This window comes from Poecile atricapillus, chromosome 5 (assembly GCF_030490865.1).
Source record: "Poecile atricapillus isolate bPoeAtr1 chromosome 5, bPoeAtr1.hap1, whole genome shotgun sequence".
NCBI classification, from domain to species: domain Eukaryota; kingdom Metazoa; phylum Chordata; class Aves; order Passeriformes; family Paridae; genus Poecile; species Poecile atricapillus.
Genome location: NC_081253.1, coordinates 24,168,676 through 24,189,159, shown reverse-complemented (window position 1 = coordinate 24,189,159; position 20,484 = coordinate 24,168,676). Strand labels below are relative to the sequence as shown.

Genomic DNA, 20,484 nt, shown 5'->3' with positions numbered 1-20,484 from the left:
GGGCAGGTGAGAATTTTTTACTTTCACATCAGAGCATGGGAGGTGTGATCAGGGAAGGAAGCTTTAGTATCTGCCGAGGTCCTGGCTGTTGAAAGATGTACTGAATCAGTGCAGGCTTAGAATTATATCACCATGGAATGGCTTGGGTTGGAAGGGACCTCCAAGACAACTCAGTTTCAACCACCCTGCTATAGGCAAGGACACCTTCCTCTAGACCAGGCTGCTCAAGGCCCCATCCAGCCTGGCCTTAAACTCTGAAAACTTCTTTTCCTTTCAGTTTTTAACCTTCTTTAGCACTGCTCTTGCATACTCCATGTGCCTTTAGTAGGTAGGCTATTGTATTTGCCTTAAAATACCACAGTATTTTTAATTATTTGTTGGGGAATTGAAATGAATCTGTGCATTTTTATTTCTAAACATCTATCTTAAATTTAATACCTGCAGCAGAATTCTCTTCACTATCAGCTTGCTAGACAAAAGTAAACACTGACTGAATGAAAATGGACATTGCTGTCAATGGCTTTTTGATAATTTGTCTTCACTGTGAATACAGTTGTTTAAAAAAACCCCAGTGCACCAAAGGAAAAACAACAAATGAAACAGCTGGGAAGAAATAGTGTCTGATTTCTGTTTGCAGAGCTGTGAAACAATTCCAGAAGACTTTGGAAAGGAAAAATTTAGAACTGACTCTGGATGTTTTTGCTCCTATATATACACAATAAATGACAGTCAATCACTTTTGTTTAACCTTTTCTCACTTAAAATGCCCTTGGCTTCAGGGTGGGCAAGGAAAGATCCCCAGACCTTGCACATTTTCACTCTACTGTTTGAAGGAAGTATTTTGCTTGTAAGTGTTGAAAGCTATATTTTATCTCTAATACTACTTTTTAAGTGAAACCTGGAGTCTTCACCAGCCAAGATTCCTTTTCAGATTGAGAAGTTTTCTTGAGAAAGCACTTCCATATTGGACTGAAGAAGAGGCTAGATAGCTCTTGCCAAGAGGAGTCCAAACAAAAGTTGTTGTATACAGTGTTCACCTCTTAAAATAATATTTTAGTAAAAGAAAATTCTTGAAGATATTAGATTAACTGCAAGAGTTAAGTGATGTGAGCCATGTCTTTCTTGCAGGTGTACACCTGGATCAGGAACTTACCAGGAGGAAAATCCTTTTGTTTTATTATAAACATGTCTCTGACCCATTGCATCTGAGCCCCTCTGCCCTCAAAAAAAAATTTAAAAATTCAGTTTTTCCTTGTGATGCCAGGACAAAGTTCCATCTTCCAGAATTGTCCTAGTAATTTTGGGACATTTTGCCATTGATTAAACCATTTTGAAAGACCCTTTGTGTATCTCTGAACACTGAATAAATGAATCTGTTTAATATTTGAATATCTGCTATTTCACTGCATGCACATGACTGTGAGAAAGACCTTTCCAGCACAAGTATTACAGTATTAGCATATTAACCCTAACTGCCTTAGTTGTGATTTGGACAACTATTTTCAAAAAAGTTTAGACTTTACTGCTGCAAAATCTCATTAATATTGCAACAAAGCTACAAAATATTTCTGTAAAATTAGTCCATGTTTAATTCACATTTTAATTACCAAATTATGATATTAAATTGTGATATTGATCTGCCTGTGACAGGGGGGATTGGAATTAGATGATCTTTAAGGTCCCTTCTAACCCTTACCATTCTATGACTCTCTGGTGCTGTAGTACTGGAAAGTTCTTGGAAAGAAATCTAACTAGGACACCACTTAGTCAAGAGTGCCTTCAAACAGATGTACTTGCCAGGCAGAAGGAACATTTATGGAAATCAGTGTTTGAAAGAGGGCCTAGTGATTCTGCAGCTTGCAAAGTATTTCTCTCCCAAATGTCACTTGTAATTTGAGAAAGCATCAGTATCATGAAAACGTTCTATTTAACTTGCTGGATTTTTTTTTTTCCTGTTGCCTGGTTAACCCTCCAGTACCTTACTCAATAACAATTTGGAGTTTGCTTCTCAAGCCAACAGTTTTCAGAGCATGTCCCTTGTAAAGCTTCTTTTAAACTCTGCTGTATTTCTAATAAATACCTGGATTACAATAAATCTGATGCAATACTAGATCAAGTTCCTGTGAGGTTTTTGTTTGTTTGTTTGTTTTTGAGATTGGTTTGAAATTTGAGGGTTTTGTGTTTTCATTGTCTCTTAAGGACCTAGTACTGACTCCAAATCTTGCAGAGTTTCTGTCTCCGTCGTTTATTTCTGAAACACATACTGAAGCAAACATTTCCAAAATCTGGGGCTCAGAAAATCTTATTTTCATGATTCCTGTTGTTGAAGTCATATATTTTATACCTTTTATAGGAAGCTGGAAAACAGCAATATTTCCACATTTGCCAAAAAAATTTGGCTAATCGGAGCTTATGCTTCTCCACAAGCCCCTAGAGAGATTCTGGTGAAGAATAAAACATATTCAGAGCTGCTGTTAAAGAAATAAAATAATAATTATATTTTTCAAAAGTTGCTGTCTGTCTTAAGAAAGAAGATCCAGCCACCTCAGATCAATGTGTAAGAATGTTAGATATCACAGATGGCAGACAGTCTATTAACCTTCCCAAGAGATTAAATCCCAGATGATGCAATTGAAATGTATAACTCAAGCTTGCATTTATGAAGTTTTCATCTTTATAAAGGTTTAAGAATCCAAGTCCCAGGGAATACATCTTGTAAAGAACTTTTGAGTCATCGATCATCTTCCCACCATCCCTTTTCTCCTCCCACGTACCTGTATTGCTCAAAGTAAAGGAAGAAATGTCTTTACTGCCAATAAGAGCATTGTGAGACTCCATTTCTTACTCAGTTTTTAATCCATCATTGTAAAAAAAAAAGTTTCAAACAGAAGCCATAAGTTGAAATGTATCTATTTACATATAAGCAATGCATAATATTTCTATAGAAGACACAATTTATATTAGCTATGACATCCACAAGATACAGTATCTTTCAAGAGGGAAGGAAGGTTTCAGCTCTTCTCAGTCTTGCAGACCCCCATCTACTCGTTTTTCCCTCTGCCTTTCAGAAACACACTTATTAACTGCCTCCATAAAAGTTTTTCTTTACTTCCTTAGAAATCCTTTAGCTAAAGTAGTTCTCTAATTTAATTACTGATATCAATTTTGACTATACTAGTGTGTGTAGAATACTTGCTCTTCTCTATTAATGTATGAATTCTCTGTGTACCATAGATATAGCCTCTGAGGAATGTTCTTCTGCTTATGAATACATTGTTTAACAATTCTCTTATTTGCTACAAAAGCTGACCTTTGAAAAGGCATCTTAAAGAAAAGTTTATGTTTTAGCTTTCATTACACTTTCTGTGTTTCTGTTCTATTTGGTATGGTGAAAACATTGTGAGAGCCAAGACTGGTCATGGCCTGGTTTCTTGTGACACACAATATGATGAAGGTCATTGTTCCCATTTTTAGAACTGCTTACAGTACATTCTCATTCCTCTGTCTGTGACCTTTCTAAATCTATACTGCTTCACCAACAGCCAGCACTTGATCCTCAGCAGCCCTATTTTGTCACTGAATAACCTATTTAATTATTCTCACATTGCTAATGAATCTCGACTCTTTTCTTTCTTCTTCTTTGAAAGGAGAGCTACTATTGGCAACTTTGAGTACATGTGACATCCTATACATTTCATATCCATTCATACACACGTGTGTGCATATTCGGTGCATGAAGCTGAGATTATTCGTTCATCCTTTAGTACAGAAGCTTACTTGTACACCAAAACCATCTGAAAAACATGTGGAAATGCTTGACTAGCATTTGACTTAATCAGTCCTATGACTGTGGGGGTTAATTGTTATGTGATTTTTCTGCCCCCATCTTTAGATAGAGTAAATTTTCTCCTCAAGGACTTTTTGTCATTCAAGGAATAGAACTTGAAAGATGCTAACAGAGGTTATTTTACAAACTGAGCAACACAGAACAGCCTCATTTAGCAAGAGTTATAGAAGGGCTCAAAACTCCAGGATCTGCATTATTTTGTATACATGACCTACATTACCTTTTGTTCTGTGTAACTGTATACTAACTGCATACTAGCCTTAAGCACTTTTTTTTTTGGTATCAGTACAAAGTATGATAAAATTTAGAACAGAAAAATCTCCCATGGGCCTAATTTTAGTGCTGTGTACACTGGTAAAATATAGATAATGCTAATTTTGTACCTTCAATTTATAATTAACTGTATATATAGTTTACTAAGAGAAAAAATATAACCTAAACTTCATATACTTTTTTTTTAGGTTAATATACTGTAATTTAACAAGTGCCATGTGTGGGCCAACAGATTAGATACTTTAAGCAGTTGCAAAGTGAACTGTGTAATTCTTTTGATAACTTCTTGTATTTTTGGCTGCCAATATTTACTTTGCTAGTGACCGTAAGGATGTTAACTTGGCCTCAGAGAAATCACAAGGAATGATTTTATCATATAGTACTGAAGTGTTATGGATATATAGTTATCTGGAGTAAGACAAGAGGAAAGTTTGTTTAATTTGAAGGTAATGCAAAACATTTTCAGTACTGTAGTGTTTAATCTAAGTTAGGCTATTATCAAAAATATGACTATGATTTGTTTTTCATTTATCAGCACTGGCTCACAGAACTGGAAATCTTAGCAATGATCTTTGCAGCTGCTGTCCATGACTATGAACATACTGGGACCACAAACAATTTTCATATTCAGACAAGGTAAGTGGTACAGTCTCCTAAGAGTCATATCTGGAGTTTGCAGTTCATTCAGTTCTTTGCTGAACTGTTTCATAACTCTTACTAATAAAGCCAGGAAGTAGCCAGGTCAGACCTTGTTTTACAAATTGCTTCCTCAGCCTCTGTCCAGTTAATGGGATCAGTCACATGATCAAAAACTGTGGAAAAATAATAAGATAGCTCCATAATGTCTGAAATAATTCCATTTTGGAGCTGATATGTCAAGAGAAAGTTTGAAAAGGTTCAGAACATGCAAAACATGGGCTTGAAATCCCTTCATCCTTTTATTTGCTCTCTTGAATTCTGGTACTACTGACTCAAAAACTTCTACTGTATTCCCATAAAAATGCCTCTTCACTTACAGCAATGTGCTTACATTTTGTTTCACCTTGTGTACTAAACTTAGAGGGTCCTGGTGCAGAGGGAGAAACTTTCAAGTACAGCTTTAGAAATACCTACCATGAGCTGTCTCCTAGCATGTTTTGAAAGCAACTTCAGTCAATATGAAAAATCTAGGAAATAATGCAGTTTGAAAGTTAGGCTAGCTGCGTCTCCTGCAGGTGCAGCATGTCATTCTAGCTGCTGCTCCTGTACAACAGCATATAGTTCTCTCCCTTCAAATATTTCCATCTTACCAATGAGAAAAAATGATGCATCTGATGCTTAACCTAGTACAAACTATCTTATTTTTCTCCTACACTAAGCTAAGCATTGTTTTTAGTATCCTCAGTTGAGGAGTTGGCTTTAGCTGCTCTTTAAAAAAAAAAATCAACCTAGCACTGGCATATTCTAACAAAACAGCTCAGTGCTAGAAATGTTATTACTTTGAACACAAGCATCCTCACACTCACTTATATGGATCAACTGCCCAATGATTGCATTTAAATTAAATCTATAACATAGTTTTTCTCCAAGATGTGGCTTTCAGTAATGAAAAATGCTAGATTTGCAGCTGAAATAAGGACACAATCATTTTCTCCCTCAGCACAGTCTGGCTAAAAATAAACTTCAGTTTGTAGTTCCAAGTTTATATTAGTTTTCTATTTTTGTCCTTAATATTTTGCTATGAAGTACTGCAAGAGCGGAAAACTAATTAAGCTGATAGCCTTTGAATTTTACTCAGGCATTCTTGCAAACAGGTATTTGTTATGTGATATAGCTCATTCTTCTCTCCTTGTGTAAATTGGCCCTGATGTGGCATCCCAGACTGTCATTCCAAGTGTCTTGCCTGAGGAAAACTGATGGAATGGCTGCCAAAATTGTAGCAAATCTTAGCACTGCTTAAACCTAGTCATAAGTAGCTATGTTGATCAAAGTGTGCTTCATAAACATATGTGATTGGCATAACAGAGATTTTTCCATGATTTTACTTAGATTATGGGTGTAAACATATTGATTATTTAGGCTGGCTATGGTTTGTTCCCTCTAAATTATTTAGATTCCTTGGTAGCATACATGACAAGATATATAGTGTTGCTCAACAGAACAAGAGGTTGAATTTAGCTTGCTTATGTCAGAGTAAGCTGCACTGCTAAATCAACACACCTTTCTTCTTGTCACTGGACCAAATTGAAATGTTCAGGAGTAGTTTTATCAGAATAGAATTGTAGCAGAGAGGTGACTCCTGAGATTGCCTAGGAGGTCAGATTAGGTCTTGGGGAAACTACTTCCCTGAGAATTAACGATGTTTGAAGCAAAGTATGATAAATCCACACCACATCAAAATTTGTGAATGTCTCAGTGTAATTTTGGAATTGTGCATTAGTCTTTGATTAAGAAGGAATGGATACTGTTAATTGTGCTAACATTGTGGTACAAGTCTGTCTATAGGAAGCACTTGAGTGCTTCCAAACTGCATCTTAACATCTCTACCATCCCATTGTAATGAAGCTCAAGGTTTCTCTGTTCTTCTGCGAAAAGATGGTCGTTCTTTAAAACATATGAAATTGAAAATTTTTAATACTTTATTATTTACAGCATCTTCTTTTAATGAGTAGCATGGGCCAAGGCACATCTCTCCGAGCAGGGGGAGTAACTTCTTAATACCCATGCTATGTGTGGAGCCCTGCTGTCGGTGAACACATTGCATTTTCAATGCTTGTATTGTGTATGTGTACTTTTGTAGCCTAATTAAAGCATATCTGATGCTCTGCAATCCTATCTACAGTCAAGAAGCTCAAAGATCTCATGAGTTTTTCCCACAGTTAGGTCGTATCAATAACGCATCACACATTTTAAAATATGGCTTTCCCACGGTGTATACAATGGTGTAATGATAATTTTTAATGCATTTAAGATGGAAAATTTATCAGTATTTGATATAAGCACCATTTGATATATCTATATCTATCTCTATATATGTATATATAATCAATATTAATCAATATATTTATTTTATATAAATATATATATGCCATCATCAGAACACTATTACAAAATCTGCTTTTTTTTTCTCCACACCAGGTCAGATGTTGCTATATTGTACAATGATCGATCTGTCCTTGAAAATCATCATGTAAGTGCTGCTTATAGACTCATGCAGGAAGAAGAGATGAACATCCTGGCTAATCTAAACAAAGATGACTGGAGGTAAGAGTTGCTGTGACATTCAAAAATACTTCCAGTATTTAAAAATAATAAAAACCACCAGGCCTTCCCTGTGGAGTCTATTTTAAGAGTTCAGATTACAGGAAGTTGACAGTGGAAAGAGTAATGGATATTTATAGCCTAGGGAAGGCTGCTGTGGTGCTAAGTACAGTTTGGGAGAGTCCGTGTAATTTTCCAAGCGAGGCTGTGTGTCTCTGAGGCTCAGTGCTGGAGAGAGTGGAGAGCCTCAGGTGAGATAGCTCCTCAGGAAAACCACAGTGCTGCCTGAGCTGGGTTGCCTTTGTCCAACATAATCAGTTGAAATCACAGTGCAGAGTCACACTCTGCTGCCAGCTTGAGCCCTACTGCTCCTAGGATTTCAGCATAGTCACGTCTTGGTTAAGCATGAAAAAAAGAGTTGTGTGGACAGTCCAAAAATAATAAAGGACCAGAAGTACTACAGGGATTTCTTTTTCTTCTTAATTTTAGTGTAATTCCTGAAGAAAATTTGGCCAGCTGAAAGAATAAGTATCATAATTGATATATCACAAATAATAAGACCTGCAAAGCTAAAATTCAGGTAGTAGATTAAGACTCTCTCCATTATTAAAAAGGAAATGTTATCATTGATGGATACATACTGTATTTAAAATATGAATCTTCTGTGTGTTTCTGCAAACACAGATATTATCCAGCAGCTCTAAAAAATCCCATGCAGACAGGTGGACTGTGAAGTTCAAAGAAATATATTCTGCTAGGGGAAGGTCTCTCACTGTGAATGATGGTACCATGAATAACAAAGCTAAACTCTGCTTTATTTGTATTTTCACAAAATACAAATTTAAAATATATTTATGGAGGAATATGTGAACATCAGATAAAATTTTTTTGAGGTGTATATTTACAGATGGACTGATTTGCATGGTAGATTTACATGATTTTACTTATTTACATGATGATAAGCCCCTAACTAAAGCATTTATTGAATGTAAGTCTGCTGGCCATTCTGGGTTTCAATTAATTATTATTCTGTACCTGTTTTAAAAAAATATTAAAGAAATTTATAATTTTTTTATTTAAAATAAAAAAAAGAAAGCATACATTTTTTATTTCTTTTAAAAGAATTCTTCTCAGAGGATACTAATTTAGATTTAGTTATCAGAAAGTTTGTGCTGAACATCTAGTTCAGGAGAGATTTCTCCAGAAGTAAATTGTAAACTTCATTTTTAACTATCTACACACCTAGATTTTCAATGCCAAGAGCCAGCCTTACTCCTCTTGAAACTATTTTGGGCCTGGTAGTTTTGGGGTATATTGCTCTCTGTGACTCTATTTTTGTTTGTCCTATTGTGTATGGACTAGATTATCGTGCCAGTACACAGCCATCAGAAACTCATATTCTGTCTTTTAACACCATCATTTCAGAGGGAAAACTATTTTCAACTCTTCAGACATACTGCCTTGAGTATGTTTTTTTGAAGTGGTGTTGTATTGCATCCTACCAGAGGGCACTTCCGAGTAGAAAGGGGCTGCAATTCTTCAGCTGAAGTTCAGTCCAGGATGTTCCAAGGATGTCTTGAAAACACTTATATTCATCTCCAGTCCTGGCTTCTTCATCACTGGCGACCACCATTAATCAGTATAGTTTGGGAATCCCTGCAGCAACACACCGTGGCTCCAGCTGATAGAAATCTGGCTGCCAGCTAGGACAGTTTATCCCAGTCATTCCTTTTTATTATGCCAGAGGAGAAGAGTAATAGGATGAAACTTAAATATTTGCAAATGGAAGAAGGAGCCTGTGATTTCCAGGTTGTGATGTTCATATATACTGTTCTGGTGGACTGCAGACATAAGAAAGAGGAGAATGTGATAGGCTCTCTTCACACTTTTGAAGCACACTCTTCTCTGCATAGATTGTTTGGGAAGATCTTCCCACAGTTCTTTGTCCAGTTCAGTTGTGGATTGTTTTCTATAACTTTTGCTGCATTTTATTTCTCTGTGGGTTTTGAATCTGTGATAATCTACCACATTCTTTTGGAACTTGCTCAATCACACAATGGCTCTGTTTACACTTCCTTTTCCATCTCTTCTCACTGTAACTTGATTATGTTTTCCTAGAAGATCTTACTTGAGTTTTGCTTTTTTTTTTTTTTTTGTATAGAGTGGCTACACAGATTCTATTATATGCAGCCAGTTTGAAGCTGGTGACATTTGGCAACCAGTGAAAAGGAGAATTTATCAACTCTTTTTGGGCATATTCAGTACAATGTAGAAGAAATGTATGAATTGACTAATAAGCTAAAGAAGCTAAACTAGGACATTCAGTTCCATGTTTTGTCACTTAGCTCAGCAATTACAGTCTGTACTTTGAAGCAAGCAGTAAATTCCAAAGTGCCGGTCTGTGCCAACCTGCACAACCTGTTGCAGTGTGATACATCAGTTTAGAGGTCAGTCATGGAAATGACAGTTTCCTGGAATTAATTTCTAATATCCAGAAATTCCTGTTACACTGTCATTTCATGGGTACAATGATGGATCTGGTAGCCACTTAACAAACTCTTCAATTTTCTTATTATTACTTGCATGAGCTTCTTGGATTTATACTGAAATTCATGCTGTTAAACTAACAGTTTTGATGGCTGCACTGAATCAAGTTGGCAGTAAATTGAAATGATAATCTGTTCAACTTTTTAATGTACTTCCTGGCACTGATTAATTTCTTTACTTCTGTCATATCTATTTTCTTTAGTTGCAGCAATTTCAATTTTCAAAAATTTAACACTGCTGACTATTTAAATTGAGGTTCTGCTAATTATTCTAGCGAGATGAAGAAAAATTACTGAAATTACTTTATAGTATTCCATTTTGTCTTCTACATGTTAACTTTAAGAAGAAAAATGTGCTAATAAACTGCCAGCTTCAATTAAGTTTAAAACTTAGGCTTCTGGTCTGAGCTGGGGAACACTGCCATCATTCTGAGGATGTCCTTTGTGGATAATGCATGTGACATTCATAGAATTTTTTCAGTCTTTTTTTGACTCTGAAAATCAATTCCAGTCTTTGATATTGTTTTGTTTCTTTCACTTAGTGTTCTTAAATAACTAAAGTGGGATCCTCGTTTGTCCCCCTTTCTCCTTTGATTTACCAGGTTTCCAGTGTTCCAGCACCCCACGCGTAATGTCATCGTAGGTGGTGGGGCAGTATTAATGTCTGAAACCATCCCAGTCAGAAGGCATACAGTGCCTTATTGCCTGACTAGGCAAAGAAAATACAAATAAAACAGTATGCATTATATATGATGCAAACTGAACAACATTATTTCATAAAGTCCCTTGAGATTCCTCTGTCCGAGGACTCCTGTAACTTGATGATGAGGATCATGTCTTCAGTTCCCACCTTGCTTTTGCTCATACTAGTCTGCTTCTGCATTTTTTTATTAGTTTCCAGATAACTGAATCTTTGTCATGGACAAATCCAGGTAAAGTTAGTTTCTATTTATTGGCTAACTTCTTTTTCAAGAAATTCATGTGCCACTCCTTGTCTCTTTATTGCAGCATTGTTCATGTACTTTTTTCACATACTTTTGCATCTGTTTTTTTACACTATCCTATCCATAGGACTTACAGCCATGGGAGGGTTGAGAAAGGATGGCAGCACAGAACATGACAGTTTACTTAAGTAAATTGAAGATGGTAGGCTCAAACCCAGTAATCTCCTGATTTTGGGCCTGAAAGATTGCCATGTGCTGTACGTGAATATTGTTACTTCCCTTTATGGTGTGACAACATCTATGTGTCTTTTTGCTGTGGTAGCAGGAACCTGTGTTATCCTGAGGCTTGTGGCTGGGGACTGCCTAACGAGGATCGGGAGAGATTTCTGTCCAGGAGTTACCTATGAGACCAGCTGAGGTCTCCCACTGTGTGGCAGTTGAGACAGTCTTTTTTCCCAGGAAGCAATTTGGTAATAGGATCAGTCCAAGATTGACCTTCTGTGCAATGACAGAAGATGAAGCATCTGTAGCTTGAGTAGAGCTTTACCTACCATTTCCCCATCAGGTTTCAATTTTCTATCCTCTTAATTATGGTGCATATGGGCACAGGCAGTTAGCAACTGCAGGAATCTCTCTTTTGCTGTTAAGCAGACTTTTAGTGGCCTGAAAACTTCAAGAGTGTGTGATAGATCAGGGCTATACTGTTTATTCATTATTCAGGTGTTGTAGGTAAGAATTAGGGTTTTTTCCTGCAGCCATGACAAGATAAATAAACCGAAAATGTGGTTTAGCTTCTCTGTGTGTGTCTTGCATAGTAGGGGTGAGGTGTCTTGTGAGTAGGGGTGAACTTATTTCTGATTATTCTAGAAAGTTCAGACATTGAAAGTTCTTAAGAAAATCTCCTATGGAAAGGAGAAGTGAAAATTATCTCAGTCTTAAAAACAACAGGGTTTAACAACGCAGAGCCATCATTTCTCTTATGGTGTTAGCTGGTTTTTTTTTGTTTGTTTTGCTTTTATTTTTAATGGGTTTTATTTTTAAAGGTACACTTTCAAAGCAATGTGGAGGAGGAACAGCTGGGATGCAAAATAATTAATATATTATTATGAGGTCAGAAAAGGCATTTTTCTAAACACAAGTTGCTATGGCTGCATATTATTGAGTAGAACTGAGAGCACTGGGTCTTTATCCAGTTACATTAAAGCACATCAGGAATATATACATAAAAATCAGTGACAAATATCTGCTTAAATGTGTAATTAGTTTGGATCAAAATAAATCCTGATATTCTTTATAACAAAGTATTCTAATAGCCCTAAAGAAAACTGCAAATTACCTCTTTAAAGCACAGTCCTTTGAAAAAACTTGCACGTTTTTTGATTTACTCAAATCAAACATATGAACAATATGAAAGATCAATGAGAATGACTAAAGTAGGCTTTTACTGTTGTATTTGATACTTGGACGTCCTGGGGGTGTGCTCATGAAGATATATGGTACATAATGAAAGGTTTAATGTGGTAAGTTCCCCATATACAGATACACAGCACTTGTCCTCCTAGGCAATTTAAAAAGCATATATATAAAGACCCACTGGGTCTTTATACATGGCCTATATATGATCTTTCTACATCAAGGAGACAGAATTTTCTGAGTCAGTAATTATTGTTGACAAAATTAATTTAATTTCCTATTCACAATCAGAATAAAGTTTCTTATACTGTTCATGTTTTATTAGTTTCATATTGATTTAACAGAAAGCTGATGGACAAGCCAACATCTCTATTCATAATACCAAGACAGAGATAAATTATTAAACCCAACCTTGTTCTGATTCAATAAACAGGTACTACAATACTTTTGGAATAAAAGGTAGTTTGTCATAATGATCTTGGTGTAATTTTGATAATATTTCAGATGTAATACCTTTTGCTCTTCTGAGTGTTTCCTCTCACTCTTCTGAGTATATCCACAGCCTTCTTTCTAGGTTTAGTGTTACACACACTCTTCACTAATATGAGGGCAGTAATAATGTATCCTGTTGTGTGGTGGTAAGCCCAGAGAACAACTTGTTTTTATAATACACTACTGCTGGAAAAAATAAGGAATGACTTATAATGGGTGAGAGAACTGCATGTAATATTAGTTTATGCACTAGGAAATAGGATTTACAAAACAGTGTGACTCTGAAATAATGACTGCAGAGTACATTCTCTGAGGTACATTGCTTTCACAGAATCCCTTGAGGATACAATCTTCAGGTTGTTAATAATTTATTTAAATGCTTTTTAAAACGTAATAAAACCCATGATGTTGTTTTGAAAGTTATAAATTAACAAATACTGCTTAAACAAATGTACCATACATAGAATAAATGAATTTTAATCAGTCATTTTGCTTTTAATTATTCTTAGGGAGTTGCGTAGCTTGGTCATTGAGATGGTCTTGTCTACAGATATGTCGGGTCATTTTCAACAAATTAAAACAATGCGACACACTCTACAGCAGGCACAGGGGTAGGTTATTTTCCATTCTGTTCATTATCTGTAGTCTTTCAATGAGCTCATATGCAAGAAAAGAATTTAAAGAGTTGCTTTTGTTTTGAGATAATTGGAGCATGTCCTTGAATTGACAGGGTAGACAAAGCCAAAGCCATGTCTTTGATTCTACATGCAGCAGACATAAGCCATCCAGCAAAATCCTGGGAACTGCACTACCGGTGGACCATGGCCCTGATGGAAGAATTTTTTCGACAGGTGCCATTTTTAAAATCCTTTAATAAATTTAGTTCAAGAAGCAATGGTTACATGACTGAATATTTTTTAAGTCTTCCAGCAAGGTTGCTGTTGGTTGTGATTGACAAGCATAGTCAGTAGTATATATCCTTTATTCTTCATACATACCACTGACATTAATTCAACTTTTATGTGTGTGAATAAGACAAAATGGTTATAGCTCTCTATCTATTTCAGTTGATATCAGTATTCTGAGTGTTGTAGTGGGGTTTTTTTTCTTTCAATTATAATATAACTTGTCAAGCTGTTTTCATTCTGTAGACAGAGATTTATATATGCTTTGAGTTATAAAGAAGCAGAAGGATAGGATGAGAGAAAATAGGAAGAATTCATGTTCAGCAAAGAAGGCAAAAAGTTGTCTCCATTCCACATTTCAGAAAGCCCTTCTATTTCTTTTCCTTGCTACTATTTGCCATGCATATACCACATAGATCTGAAGGTGTTGCCTTCATAACACCCTGATCCAAATCCAGAGGTTAGACAGTATCATCCTGTTAATGCTGTGACCATATATCCTAAACCAAAAATGAAGACACACCATTGTGAAAGCCTTTTAATTTCTATGAGGTACTGAATTCCAAGAGAAGACCCAGTAGATGTTGGTGTCACTGCTGTCCTTTTTTGATTCACCTTGGCAGGCGAAACAAAAAACATTTTTCCTGAGAGAAAATACTCTCCCCGTAATTAATATTTGCAACCATGTACATTGTCAGCATAACAGTTACTGAAGTACAATTGATACCCAAAATTCAGTTTAGGAATGACAGTTTCTAGACTGATGCACAGATTTTAAAAAGAGTTAATACAGATCAGGGAACAGTGTATGTCTTTCTCAGCTTGATTGTCTTAATTTTACTATATCATGACATTTTCAAATCAGAAGGATCACACTGGAAAAAGGGACCAGAGAATAAAAAAGAAAGTATATTAAATCTTGAGGTTGTTAGACCCATCTACTGTATAAGGTTCCTGCTCAGGTCCTGAAGAATTTGCATATGAATTCTCAGTAGGGAGCATCAGGGCATCCCTGACTCTGGGCTTTGCACTGGGGAGGCAAACTGGAGAGCTGGTGCCTTAATATAAATAATGAATGGACTGAGTTTTGTGGAAATAATGAGCAGTCATGAGTTTGTGTCTGCTTCTGTCAAGGGAAAGGTTAAGGATTTTAAACTTGAGAGCAAAAAGGAGGAGTGGTTTGCTCAAGCAAAAGTCATAAGATGGCAACTGTAAGAACATTTTAGACACAGAGAGACAGACTAGACAGGGTCCATGGGACAGTGAGGCAATGTGTCCAGCCAAGTGGAGGTAGCATCAGCAGTAAACAGTACCACACTGGTCACTGAATGCATAGGACCAGCTAATGTTTTAGTTTTTCCTTTATCCATTCACTAGAAGAAGTGACTGGATCCCAAAGAAGCTGCTCAAAAACTCGAGAAGACATTTAATAATAGAACAAGTAAAATTGTATATGTGGTTGCAACTCAGCAGTATAAAATATGAAAGTCTTCCAGGCTGCAGGGGAGTGTATGAGAAACAGAATTCTTTCCATGTACTGCTAAGGACTGTGTGTGTGGAGTTGTTCCAGCACTTTTGAAGTGTGATGAAGTATCAGCACATATATAAATGCGCTGAGCAGTGAGGACACAGTAGGTCTCCTGCTTCCTAGGTGCACTGGCTTGTTGGGCATCCTTTGGTCTGTTGATCTGAGCCTGTGTGATAGAAATTACCAGGATTTCCAGATCTATTCCAGCCAAGATGAAGTAGTCCAAATGTATATAAAACTCCTTAATTCCTCCTCTTCTTTTCTTTAAAGATAGTAATTCACCTACTTCTGTGCCTTATGAGAAAAACAGTAGATTCTGAAACAGCTGATGCAAATCCAATGCTTTCACAGGCAGCTTTCAAAGTAGTGAGCACCAGCAAAAAAATAAACATTCACCTTAACGAAAATGTTGTTAACTACAGCTAATGGTTAAAATATGCGCCAGTGTTAACTTCAGGAAATAAAGCCCAACAACACTTTAAGTTTAAAAGTAACAGCTACAGAAAGTACATTGTAATACCAAGGAAAATCTGAGTTACTTGTTTAAAATGGAAGTACAGCCACCCATCTCAAATCCTTAAAATTAGAGAAATAAATAGTTCAGGTAACTCAATGAAATAGCACAGTGCCTATAGCACTCTACACTCAGTTTGAATAAATCCACGGACATTAAAAGAGAGTTAAAAATGAGTCCAGGGCCCAGACAAAGATTTTTTTTTACTGTTTGATTTCCATCTTGTTTTTAAAGCTCATTAAATTCTAACAACTAGTTTAAATATCAGTGCTGTGTCCATTATTACAATTTACAGTAATCTTAGACTCAAGTGACACTTAAGTATTAATCATTATTTTGCTGATTGCAAATTAATTCATAATTGGAGTAGAGAGCTACTTGAAAACAAAAAAAACCCCTAAATTCATCCATTATTAGTGTGGAATTTTCTCTTTTTTAATACCTTTAGATGAGAAGATTGCAAAATTAACATTACTTTAGAAATCCTGTATTTAACCATGGCTGAAATAGTTAGAACTACCCCAGTTTATATGATATTACAATCTGGCCCCTGTATTTACATGGAGATGCTACTCCCACTGCTGAAGTAGCAGGTCTTCATGTGTTCTTCCACACTCTGGGTTCATATTATTAACACTTGAAAATAAAATTTAACGGCCTTAGTGATAAAGCTCTCTCTGCTATCACATGAAATGCAATCTGTGAGTTGCATCTGTTCCTGTGGCTGGATTGGTTTTACTGCTCTTGTGGTCCTAAACCTTTCCCAAATGCACTTCAATGATACATGATAGAAAGACTAAGGAAAGCTGATACTGCCCCCTTCATCCATCAGTTTCTATTTTCCCAGTTTTCCTTGGGAGAATGGTATGTTTATGCAGTGCTCCCCACTGAATGATCATCTAACAACACTCTCCATGACAAATACTTAGGTTTATTTGATTTGCAAGACTAGGTTTTCCTGTATCTATAATGGCAGTGCTTCTGGCAGCCAGGGTGGCAGCAGCACAAATTATAACCTCCTCTGAAAGACATCTCTTCAGGGTTTTCAGTTTTGGGGTTTTTTTGGCGCCACTGGACTTTTCTTTTTGAGGTTTTGCAAATCAGTTGGTCTACCATGTTGAAAATGGAAATACACCCTCCTGTCTGTTAAGACTTGCAACAAAAAAGACTCTTCTAATCTGCTAAGAGCTGAAAAAAATTCAGAGCTAGGTTGTACAAATCATTCTTGTAAATTAAACTGAATTTGTATTTTTTTTTTGTGGCTTCAGCAGTAGAGAGTAATGCCTGCTAGTGAGAATGAGTTTGAGTCAGTTCATACACTTGACCTGAGTAAATCCACTGAAGGATTTTTACATGCTGAATGAACCAATGTAATAGAAGGACACATTCAGCATTTGGCATACTATTACAAGCATGTCTATGTATTTCTAGTCCCATTACATCTTGGATCAGCAGAATTACACTGTGAATACAAGGACTTCATATATTTTAAATCTCATTGGCAGATGCCTTGCTGTTGAGAACTTGATCGCATTAATATTCTTTACATAAAAGTTGCCAAAAAGTAATCAGAATTTAGACTCTTAATCAAAATTTGAAGATTTGAAGATTTGTCTCCGACTTGTTTTTATTTAGGAATATAAATTAATTAAGTGATCTGTTGAATAAATACTAAGAATATTCAGATTCCTTTGTCTCTCTGCCCCTCTATCAAATATATGCTTATAATATTAAACATTGTTGTTTACAGGGAGACAAGGAGGCTGCTTTAGGTCTTCAATTTTCCCCACTTTGTGACCGCAAGTCCACTTTGGTAGCTCAGTCTCAAATAGGTAATGACAAACTGTGTTTTTCTTTCTTTTGCCTCTGTATTCACAAAACATTTTAATTTGCCAGTTTTGAATTTAAATGTTCAAAATTCCATCATATGGAAGGTATTTCTTTGCACCTATTCGTTCACAAAACTTGTGTGCTTTTACAGCTGGTCTCAAAAGAGCATGATGTAATTTCACCATGTGTGCAGGAGGGGTAGGAGAGGGATTAACCAAGGTTAATCAACTTAAAGCTAATTAATAAATCCGCTCTCTGGCCCGCAAGCAAGCCTGTCAGTGTCTCAGGGTCAAACTAGAAAGAGTCAAGCCTCCCTGGGTTGACAAGGACCAGTGTAATCTGTCACTTTACGTATCCTTTATTCCATTTCATTGGGAGTTTGAAGCCAATATGCTTGAGCATCATATCTACTCCAGGAGAGAAGCTGGATCCTAGACTGAATCCCTGTTGCTCACCTTCACACTGTGTTGCATGGTTAGAGCATGAAGACATCTGGAAATCCATTGCTAGCTCATGTTTTAACATATTTTTTTTTCTGTTAAGTGCTCAGTAGAGAATAATGCTTCATTCTCTCACTGTGTCATCCCATACCGTGATGAGCACTTTAGAATGTAAAAGACATTGTTCAGAGCTGACATCTCAGAACTGTGGGATGAATGCTGTCTCCTAAGGATATTACTTGTTCTCTTCACTGATTTGACAGAACCCTCCTACACACTGTGAAATAACACTTTACCTCCACAGAATAATAAACAGCAATTTGAAATATTAACTCCTTGGCAAGAAGCTCCGAATGGTAAAAGAGACAGCCTGACTTGTAGCACTCTGGCTCAACAGTAGCTTCCCTTCTATTCAATAATTAATACTCATTTCAAATGGTAGGTGTGTTCTGCAGTGCATAAAATTTACAAGAAAAAATAATGAAAAGCTGTAATTATTAATATCTACTTATCTCTATACAGCTTTAGGTGGTTTTTTTTTTGTTTCAATTGTACTTTTTTCTTCAAGACTATACTGGAGGTATCTAATATATTGGGTTGGGACTACAGTTAGACAATCAGCCCAATAGCAAGTATTAATTTTTAGATTTGAGACTTGTGGAAATGTAAAACCTGATTTTCTCTCTTTTTCTTTATTAGGTTTCATTGATTTCATAGTAGAACCAACATTTTCTCTTCTTACTGATTCAATGGAGAAAATTGTTATGCCTCTTATAGAGGAAGCGACAAAATCTGAGAGTCCTGCATTTGGGACCCCTGGGTATGAATACACTGCTTTGTTATTGAACTAACATAATAATCATCATAATGTGATTCTCAGAGTCATCTCGGTGATTTGAAGTTGGGGAAGTAACAAACAGCTGTGCAGTATTGCCACCCTGTGGGGCTGCGTTGTACTTGCAATGTGCTATTTTACCCCATTGACTGAGCAGTTGTACATATAAAAAGGCAAAACCCCAATAATCATCAGAATAAACACATACAAACCATGACATTTATTTCTACAATTTTTAAATATAACCCTTGCAGTAAGCTATTGAAATTTCTGTACCTATAAGGCAAAGTAGCTACGACAGTGTAATCTGAGTGTCTCCTTGCTGAAAGCATTGTTGAATAATCAGATACTGCCTTTACAAATACTGCCTCTGTTATCACATTTCATTTTAAAACTGTAATCTGAGCTTTCACTGCGGTTACTAAATGATAACTTTGCAAGGCAATTTTTCATTTGCTAGACATCAGTTAGATTTCAGTAACAAAAGGGTGAGCCTAGCTCTTTCCTATATTTTGCTTGCTAGAAGCAAAATTGCTAGAAGTAGTTATTTATGATGGTGTTCTTAGTGTTTTGGGGAACAGTGCTAAACTAAGGCATTACTGATAACACATTTGTTTACATACTCCTTCACAAATGAGTGATTAGCAGCTGAAAATGATTAGCAGCTTCAGGCTTCATTTTTGGTTGATGTTCATGACTGAATGGTAAATGAAAAAAGGCTTATGATCCAGCAAAACTTCCTCATGTGAGATGGAGGATAAAGGGATTTTTTCTTTGTATGGAATCAAGTGCCACACTTCTGAGTGTGGAGAGTGGAGTTCTGAGTTCTGAGGAGAGTGGAGAGCCTATAGCATGATACAGAAAAGTCTGAGCCAGAGAACTGCACACTCACTACTGCGTGGACACCATGAGGTGGTGCCTGGAAAGCATTAGAATCTTGGCCTGTTCTTTCCATTGTATCCTATTCAACATCTCTGGAGCACATGGATCTCACATTTAACTCTTCTAGTGAAGTTCTTATTGGTATGATCACTGGAATTATTTTCTGATTAATGGAAACCTATTTGTATGCATATTAACATCTGTCTGTGGTACCAATGAGATAAACCATGCAGCAAAGTTGAGTGAAAAAAACCTATCAAGATGTGAGTATCTGTTGGAAATAGATCTTATTTTTTAATTCTAAGAAAAAAAGAGCATTCATTCTTTTTTCCCCCACCTTTCCCACCATATACACATATGGATGATTTCATTCCTACTTACCTGTAGGTGTAAAGTGGCTGCGGTCGCTGTAAAGCAGATTTTAAAGCCACTTAAATCTTGCTTTCACTACACTTTTGAAGGTTTGTAGCTTGAAGAGAATTTTCAGCTCAAGCAAAACTTACCTGTCATATACGTCATGCCTTCCTTTTTTTAAATGGGTCAAAAAACAATGATCAGATGTCTTTCCTGTGGGACCCAAAGATACCATTCAAAAACACAGCTTAGAAGCTGCTCAAAAATGGCTGTGTAAACATTCTCTTAAGAACTGGATTAAAAGTAATGTATTTTCAGCTGTCTCATATTTTCAAGAATTCTCTGGAAAATGGTCAGCAGGACATCTTGTATCTTAGGCACACTCTGGTAAAAACTATTTTTTCAAATTAGTTCCTAAGCAACTTGATTGTTTGTGTATTA

General features: G+C 36.2%; 1 protein-coding gene across 4 annotated transcripts in view; it reads left to right on the top strand.

Annotated features, from left to right (window-relative positions):
- Positions 1-20,484, top strand: part of PDE1A (phosphodiesterase 1A) — a 116,173-nt gene that overhangs the window by 71,602 nt on the left and 24,087 nt on the right. For all 4 annotated transcript variants that reach the window (XM_058840378.1, XM_058840379.1, XM_058840377.1 and 1 more), the window contains 6 exons: positions 4,656-4,756; positions 7,238-7,363; positions 13,265-13,366; positions 13,486-13,606; positions 17,453-17,534; positions 18,672-18,792. In XM_058840378.1, coding sequence (XP_058696361.1) covers positions 4,656-4,756; positions 7,238-7,363; positions 13,265-13,366; positions 13,486-13,606; positions 17,453-17,534; positions 18,672-18,792 — 653 coding nt within the window. The remainder of the gene's footprint in view (positions 1-4,655; positions 4,757-7,237; positions 7,364-13,264; positions 13,367-13,485; positions 13,607-17,452; positions 17,535-18,671; positions 18,793-20,484) is intronic.